Below are 9,552 nucleotides of genomic sequence, written 5' to 3'. Positions count from 1 at the left end.
CTCTGTCATTACTTTTCTTGGTGTATTATTTCTATCTTCCTAGGTTGCATAACAACTTTGAAGAGCAAAAGGCAGAGATGTCCACATTGGTCATCAAAGTATCTTAAACCCTGGAAACTGCTTATAATTTGTTCTGACTTGCTTGAGATACATACAGAAGGCAAGTGACCATTAGATAAGTTAGAATTTACATTTTAAGTTACACAGATGACACACTGTTTTTACCAATACTTTTTTTTAGATTATTTCAAATTGCCTTAGAAATTGATTGGTTGGTGCAGTCCTACATCTTATACAAAGACTAAAAGGCAAAGACAAAAGGTTACTAACGATTGCTATTTATTTTGTTAAGTCAATAAAAAGTGCATAGTACAAGCCCTTTATCCCAATCCAAGTACTCAGTAAAAGATTACTAGGAAACCGCAAATGGCACAGATGATTTTTTGTTTGGCATGATTCAGACATTTTAAACCACCGATTTACATTAGGTACATCACATCATCACTCTTCCTTTTTCAATCATGAATGTTACAAGGCTAAGTGATCTGCAGACAATACATGAATACATATGATTTCTCATTTCAGAGTATAATAATTGTGTTAAGCAGACTCTAAAAATACTATTGTTTTAACAAAGTTCTAAGCTAAGGTATAATTGTAAACTTCCCTCTGTATTTCCCAAGTGGCTACAACTTGCATCTTTTACTAACCGAGCTTAAAACCCTCATTACAGAATTAATCATATCCTGAAGCTTCACATACCACTAATCTCTTCCACACTTCTCAAAATTTACCATAAACATCTGTAACCATAATACAATTATTTCATCGCAAACTACATCACTAAAGGCCAGATTTCTGCCACCCTTACTAAAGCTGCTACTAGTACATTATCTCAGAGTAGTCCCACAAACTTCAGTGCAACTACTTGATGAGTAAGGCACTATTTAACATGAATAAGAGTGGCAAAATACAGTCCTACAATTAGTTACTTTTATTTTAATTAAGAGTGGTGATCTGAAGGTTATTATCTTGGAGAGAGTATCTAAATTTAAAAGGCATACATTTTGACGTGGGATAGTGGCCTGGCTCTTTAGTAAAACATTTTACAATAAAATATTTCCAATGTTTTTTCTTTTACATAGAAAATTTAAAATAGCAATTTACATGAGGAAAGCAGACATGTATAAAATCACTGGGACAATTACTTAGAGGAATTTCAAGCAAAGACAGTTCCTCTAAATGTAAAACACAACATTACTCTGAACAAAAAGTTCATTTGCCAAGAATGCTAGAGCTGGGTGCACATGGTGAGTTTTATAAATACATACACAGACATTTAAGTAAAGCGAGACTGGTCCTCACAAGTGAGGAGCATCTGCTGTAAATCTCACCAACTTCCAATAGGATGAGGAGTGGCACTCTGTCTGAAATGAAGCCTGTTTTAGTTGGCTTTTTAATCAATTGGAAGCCTGTTTTATGCATCCAATAGTGAAGAATTCTGGCCAAAATTCCTCAGAGAAAAGGTCACTGTAGGAGATGATATGTATCTCCTTGTTGGGTCAACAAAATGATGCTGTATTACTCGTTCTGTTCAAAACAGTATCCCAAACATAAATGTACGCGGAAGGCAAAAAGCAAGCACAATCAGATTGCTTGTCCCAGTGACATCTTTACACAGTGTTTGTGGCCTGTACACCATTAGACATAATAGGACAAATTCTCTCAGCTTCTCTGCTGCAGCTCCATTGCTTTACACGGCACTGCACTGATGTCACTGAGAGCACCTGGCCCAATCTTCTTTTTTTAAAATTTTTAAATTTTTTTTACACATGCTCCTATGCTTGGGAGCGCACTATTCCACAGAAATTCAAAGGGCAGTTACATCAAATTACAGAAGCCTTTCTTCAGGTCTACGCTGTACCTTTACAAGGAGGCTTGGCTGGCCCGCCATTTACCCTGAGGAGGAAAACCCTGTGTCTGTCAGCCATGGGATCTGATGTGAGATTTTTGTTAGAGCCTGTTAACACAAACCTTTATGCATCTTAACAGTTAGACCCTTCAGCTCCGTAACCAAAGTCCTCATGAAATAAAGGTTTGTAGAGTAAGGCTTTGAACTCCCATATGTCTGTTCCACTGACCTTTATGGAAAGAAGCTTCATGTTGGTAAGATAAAAATGCTCTTTACATTATTCTCATCAATTTTTCAAATTGATCAAGAAAAATATACAGTGTTGCTTTTCTGTACATCTTTAAAATGTTCTTAAATTAATGTACATAAAAAAGTCATTCCCATTTGCTACAATGGGAGAAGTGCACAGGTACGTGCACAGCCACACATACGCACACATAAACACACCACACATACAGACAAATATTAGAGGGAAAAGACATGCCATATGTAGTCACCTGCAAGTTTGTTATTCTACAATTACAATTCTACAATTAAGGATGAAAATGTTAAGAATTGCTGATAACATACAGGTGAAAAAACCTGAATATCCAGTATATGGTGTACACCAAAAGATGGTAACCTTGATAACCTCTTGGTAGGATTTCATCCTGTCCAATATACATTACACCACGGCTCAAAACTTGTTAAGATACCAATTATTAAAAGACTATACCAGGACAGAAAATTCTACCAAGTTCCTCTCACTAAATGTTTTGTTTCATAAAGTCTATAAGTAAACAAAACTGGTTTTGGAATACATTTTTTTGATAACACATTGAATAAGATATATCATTTATTAATGAAGAAGATTAAATTGATTTCTTTTTTGGTGGTATAATCTTTTGTGTAAAGTTCCCAATATGTATGTCAAGCTTTGACAGTGGCAATTATCACATTCACTTACGCGCGTGTGCACACGCACACACACACACACACACACAGAGTATAATTCTAGTGGACAATCCATGCTTTTGCCAACAACCCTGAAAACTATGTTAGTGGTCCAAAGACCAGACTAAAAGCTGCTCTGAGCCCAGGGCAAATAAAAAATAATTTCGATTTTTCACCACATAACTAAGCTAATAGTTGCAACCATAATATAACTCTCAAAAGCATACTGGAGAAAAAATATGGATTAATCTTAAGAAAGGTCAGTAACCTTCCATTACTATAGGTGCACAGGGATTTTCTTTTTCTTTCAATGCATATCAGAAATCACTGCAAAGAAATGAAGATCATTGTGACAGAAAGAGACTGAGCGGAATGTCCACAGTAACAGTAACAACCAAAAAACCTCTGCAACGCCTTATCATTATTCAAATTACAATCTACTAGGAATTGTAATAACATACAAAGCAAAAATTAACTTAAAATTGAAGTCGCAAAAAGGAGTTCATGAAGATAACTGCTGAATGATAATTCTGCCCTATATAAATGAGAAAAGAAAACAGTGTTGAATGGGGTTTAGAAGTAATCTGGTCACTTTGTTCATTTGGTCGTGCAAGGTTTTAACTGCTGAACTTTTCCAATGCTGAACACTCTAGTCCACTGGTGGGGCTGGTGGTTCTTGTCCCTAGCAGTAAGGAAGGAGGAAAAGAAAGAAAAAATCCACATACAGTTTAGAATACACATACCTATAGAAACAGTGCTTCGCATAAGAGGATTTAGCAATAAAAGAACTCAGAAGAGTTACATTGTGCTTTCTTTTAAGATCTTTTGGTATCTCTTTCAATATTCAGAGTAAATGCTCGTCAAAGAACAATAGTGTTTCCTGCATTGATAGGGATTTTTCCATGACCCCACATCTAGGACAAAGACCACCTTCCCAGTTTCATGCTGTAATTTTGTTTACAATCTTCTCTTAAAGCTGTGATTTTCCCCTTGTACATAAGAAGGCAGGAGGCAGTTCCAACTAGGGACAGCCAGTGTCCAGAGGATGTTATGACCCACACTTAGTCACCCATGCCTGCTCCATCCCCTGGCAGGCCTCACACTTGGCCTTCGTGATTGTACTTTCACTTTGGTTTTACTCACTTTCATTGCTAATGGAGTTCCAAGGAAATACAGGGAAAAAATTGTAAGGAAAAAATGACTGTAAGATAGTCTGTATTAAAACAAAATACATTAAAGCTATTGTACAGTTTCTCTGCCAGGCACTTGAAGATGTACTTACATTATGTGGGCTGCTTGGCTTTCCGGCTGTGTTGGATCCTCTCAGATTACTAGGTCTCAGTAAGAACAAGACAAGTGCAATCACCACCCAGGCCATCATTATCATGGCGAAGCTGATGCCATTGTCACTGGGGGAATTTGGTCCTGGCACTACAGACAAGGAAAACTCAAGTTATAATACAGAGCGCCAGCAGAGTTCTTTCCCCAAAATGAAAACAAAAATGCAACATAAGTCTCAGAAAAAAACCTGAAATATTTTTCAGTTGGGTTTTCTGATTAGTCTTTCCTTTTGGCTTTGAGACAAGTAATTCCTGGTTATTGTTACACTGTTTTATTATCACATTTTTATCTCTTTGAAAAGAGAATCTATTTCAAAAGATTTCACTGGAATTCTCAGAATGACCATGAATATTTCATAGTTCACATTAACTCCTAATGAACTGGAGATGATAAACACACACTTTGTGTTTAAGAAATCAAACTTGATGCAAAATACATTTATGTGGGGAAAAAAACCATCTGTATGTTGGTGTTTGTTCTTTGCCTCAAACTTGTAAAAGAATAAGACTAAAGAGATGAAAGCTTAGACTCTGTTGTTAGGCCCCCCACAGAGAACATGCTAATTCTAGCAAGAAGGGAGCAAACTAATGGTTATAATTTTGTTGGCTACTCTAAGTTATTTGTTGAGAGTTTGTTTGAACAAGTGTCAGTGTCAATATGCCAGATCTCCATGACTGACCATCCAGGTCATGTAGTATTTCTGATAGCATCAAGGAAAACGTATCTGTCAGGAGGGGAAAAAATGCAGAGGAGGTACATGAAAAGCGAAGCCCAGGAATACAATATAGAAATTTTACACCTAGATTTCCATACAGAATGGCTGAGACATCAAAGCAAGGAAATAAAACTGAGAAAATCCCCTCAGACTGGAGATGGCTGGTTAGTCTTTTTGGATCAAGAAACTCTTACTAATACCAGCACGTTTGAAAACAATAACTTTTCTCCTCTGAAACATAATTTCAAATAGTCAAACTGTAACTAATGTTGTCAGCTGAAGTGTAAACCAATGTACGGTTAATTACCTATGGTACTTGCATGGCTTCATTTACAATAGTATCTAAAGACCTAACATCTTCATTAATGATCTAGATGATCAATTAATACAAAGCTATAATGAATAACCTTCAGAAAGAGAAGAGCTGTTCTATTTTATTACTCAAGTTGAAAACTTTAACATGTGGGGAAATTCCACAGAGACACTCGTATCTGACAGATTTTTCAGTTGTCTCAACTCATTTGGATCATCTCATTATGGAGTCAAGTCTGGATTCAGTATCGGTTGGAAGTTGTTCTTATTTAACATTTGCTAGATGTCTTATACCCAGTGAGCTGCTGGAGTCATTTCTTCAAAGGTTAATGCTGATACCAAAGAACCACCCTTATCACTGTCATACAGGGTAGCATTTTTAACAGAGGCTCTTCTATGAAAATGGTTTCTTCATAACACAGCTAAGACACAGCAGAGGGGCATTGTGGGGGAGCTTACAGCTATGCCATTCACAACACTGCTGTTCTGGGAATAAGACTTCATGAGTTGGGGCTGTTGGACTGATGTCCTTTACCAACATCACATGTATTCAAAAATGTCAAAGAAGAAAAAAACGTATTATAGAAGTTCATGCTTCTCACAGCACAAACACCACCATTAACATATATGAGTGAATGAAACTGCCATACATCTCTTGCCTTTTAAATGTCAAAAATATAGACATTTCAAAACTCAAGAAGTTGCTAATGTAGAGGAATTTTATTATTAGAAGCATGTACAATTACAAGTGATGATTCTTTTGGAGATCCAAGTGAATAACGTGTGCTGTATATGAGGAGAAGGTATAGTGCAAAGAAAATACATGAGAATGCTACAGCCTTTAATTCATTAAACTCTTAACATATAATTGATTCAGAAAGCATATGGAATTGTGCAGGTAAGAGTTTAGACCTGCAATTGTGTTGAGGGAAAATATTATTGTTATCAATATCATATATCAATATTTTAAATCTTGGATGACCTTTATATATGCAATCCAGTAAACTAGCATATAATTTGGCATGAAAAGAACAACTGCTTTATTATGGGGCTTCCAAACAACATTTAGAGCCACCCTGAGACTACCTTCAGCAGCACATAAGACAGCCTTAGGTACCTGCTTTGGCACATAAGTTCAGCAGAATACTGAAAATTCAGATTACCTGTTACGCTGGATTCCCTGTACAATGAAAAGAAACAGGGACTAGTCAGACTGCCTTCTGGAATTTTTGCTGAACCATAGTGCACTCAGGGTCCGTGGTTAAACAAGAGTTGGGGTAAGTAAATGGTGCTAGGTCAGCTCATGCCACAGGTCAAGGAAAGGAGCAAAAGGAACCACAGAGGGAAACCACAGGCATTCGTGCAAGACAATTTCTTCCAGCCTGCGTTGTAATACAATTTAGATGGAACCAAATGTGCTGAAACATGTTCTAAACTAAGTTGAGCAAGACAACAGCTGATCTAACACAGCTTGGCCCTGTACTACCTACTCAAAGCATGCCAGATACTAAACCAGCCACAAGACTATTTACACTGTTCAAGAACTGTTAAACCCACATCTCTCACAAATGACCATGTGTTTTAATAAGGATGTGAGATATTTCAGAATCTGTTACTTTAATCTCTTAACATAAGGACATGAGGATAAGCAAAGTCTCACATAGCTGGGGTGAATCACACTTTTCAAAGCTTTGCATCACAAATCAAGAGAACAGACAAGAAGCTGTTTCAACTACTGGGAGCAATAATATGTAGAAGACAACAATCTTTTGCTACAAAGACCTCCATCACCCAGCTCACAAAATAATCAGGTAAGACCAGCTTATAGATAAAGAACAGTTGAGTGAAGCCGAAACCAAGCAGGATGGAATTTACGCTGATGGGCAGAAGAAAAAAAAAAAATTACTTTTAAGAGTTCACAGCCACAGTGCTTTTACCTATAATTGATATTTTTGCAGGTAATTTAGAAGTGAGTTTTGATTCCTTGAAGAATAAAGGCTATCCTATAAGACCACCTGTCTATGATATTTTCTAATATTTCCAAATGGATAGAAGATCATCCTATTCTGACCTCACAGATGAATGTTGCTCCCACCACTCATTTTGATGGATGGATCCGGTTATTAACCTCCAGTGCCTGGGAGACACCAACTAGTACAGAACACAGCAGTACATATTCCCGTGTCACTGAGTGACATGAAACTTATAGTCTCTAACCTGCCTTTCAACACAACAATGAATCTAGCCCAAGGTGTTTATTTTCAGAATATCTGGTCCCCTGGGGTCAGCATACCTATATATCCACACACTCCACAGTTCTGCCCCTGTGGTTACCTGGAATTTTTTTACACCATGGCTGAATTATCTCTGTGCAGGAGGAAACTTTATGAGGAACTGGTCTGAGATTGTGTGATGAACGCCCATGGGAGCTAATGACTGTGGTGAATCCTATCTGTTGTTCCACATACGAGATACAGTTCTTTGGCTTGCTTTTTCCTATAGAAAGAGAGACTAGGCCACATAAACTAGTCTTATCTCGGAGAGAAATGGGAAGGGAAAAAAAAAATCTTCTGTGACAGGTGTTTGCCACCTCATTTAATGTTCTACTAGAAAGGCAGTCAAAGCTACTAAAATGAGTTTGGTAAAAATAACTTCTAAAGACTAAAAGTCAAGCACCTCCTGATTGTGCAACTGAAATCTCAAGAATACAATACTAAAATTAACAAATGCCCTTGCTAAATACTCCTTACATTAAGTTAATTCTCCTCTTAAAGTGCTATTTTTCATTCAGAGTGAGGTTGTACCCTAAAGAAAAAGAGGAAAGATTGCATTTCTTTTACTGTAAAAGTGTATTCCATGTGGTGCTTTTTGTCTGCCCTTTCATGGTAGAAATATCTCCTTTTGGATCTTCAGCTTTTTACTGTTTAACATCTGCTTGTAGAAAGGCAAAAGCATGCTCTCTGACTTGTGCCGCCTTCTTTTCAGTGTTTTTATCCCTGCAAGCTGACACTCTTAAAAGGCAGGGATAAGGAAACTGAAGAAAGCCAAAAAGGACCTGAGCAGAGGAAGGGAGAAGGGAATTACCAGAAAAGGGAGGGAAGAGTTGGCAGACATTTCATTAGGTTGCTGTGACTCCCCTAAGCGACTACAACTCAAGATGAATCACAGATACACATTCATTTTGAAATACATAAAAGTTTGGAAGTAGAGTAGACAACATTTGAGACAGTCATCGCTGACTATATTACAAGCCAGTAGAGCACTGCGAATAGTGTTGAAAATATGAATGTGGTAAATCCAGGTCACAACATCTGGGAATTGCTAGGAGACAGGGAAAAAACTCAGGCGGTGGCCCCTCATTTCCTTTGACATGGAAGGCTGACTGTGAAGGGCCATGAGCCATCAGAGCAGCTCAGTACCAGCTGGGGATCCTCCCTGGGCTGGATGAACCGCTGATGCTGCAACTGCCACACACTTCAGAGAAATCTTCCCTGCTCCACTTGCATTAGACAGAATTCAGAAAAGAATTATCACACTTATTCCTCATTTCAAGGGAAACCGTAAGATCTTCTGATTTGCTGAGCATAAACAATCCCAACAGAATATTAAATGTGTTGCATATTCAAAACTTGCAGCCCTTTTTCTCCAAGGCACCCACTGAAATGGAGGGAACAGTCACCAGACTCTGATACATACTTTACCGTCATGGCAGACACTCTGACAGAGTATCAGCAGAGGAACAGCCATCAAGCAGAGTCCCCAAATGCTCCTTGAAGTGGTGCTCATATCCTCCTGTATGTAGGAGTACAAATCCAAAAGCACTGGTCCTGACCCTGGCAGGAAACTCTCTGCAGGGTAGTCACTACAATATAATGGTGCCAACAACCATAAATAAGAATTTAGAGCTAATAACATAAAAATGCGAATGAGGGAGCATTGGTGCTATTGCTTTGATCTGGCTCCAAAAACCAAAAAAAAAGATCTGAAATCAAGGTTGAAAAAACAAAGTGTGCTCAGGAGGAATCAACGCAGGGTGTTTCTGAGAACTTCCAGCTGGTAGCAACAGCATAACACATGATGCTGCTGTGACAGTGGCTGAACCACAGCCCTGACGTTTCCCAAAACAAAACCACAAACATCTCGTCAGTTATTCCACAACTGATGCAATTTAAGAATCTGTGTATGACAACATTCCCAGCTGTGCTTCCAGAAGGAAGATCAAATCCTGGGAATGAGCAAATGGGTGGGAGTGAAACAAGCTTCTTCGTGTCGAGGTCCTGAAATGAGGAATGAAACTCAGCAAGTAACAGGAAATGGAGCTGTGGGACCTAGGGAAGAG

General features: G+C 38.0%; 1 protein-coding gene across 2 annotated transcripts in view; it reads right to left on the bottom strand.

The window, feature by feature from the left end:
- Positions 1–322: 322 nt before the first annotated feature.
- The window catches only part of SMIM14 (small integral membrane protein 14), a 49,577-nt gene continuing 40,347 nt past the window's right edge, over positions 323–9,552 (bottom strand). For both annotated transcript variants that reach the window (XM_049793972.1, XM_049793974.1), the window contains exons 4-5: positions 4,128–4,276; positions 323–3,527 (exon numbers count right to left, since the gene is read on the bottom strand). In XM_049793972.1, the coding sequence (XP_049649929.1) occupies positions 3,495–3,527; positions 4,128–4,276 (182 nt within the window). In that variant the 3' untranslated portion in view covers positions 323–3,494. The remainder of the gene's footprint in view (positions 3,528–4,127; positions 4,277–9,552) is intronic.

Source organism: Accipiter gentilis, chromosome 3 (assembly GCF_929443795.1).
Source record: "Accipiter gentilis chromosome 3, bAccGen1.1, whole genome shotgun sequence".
Classification (NCBI taxonomy): domain Eukaryota; kingdom Metazoa; phylum Chordata; class Aves; order Accipitriformes; family Accipitridae; genus Astur; species Astur gentilis.
Note: the sequence above shows the minus strand (reverse complement) of the source record. Positions and strands in the feature narration are given on the sequence as shown.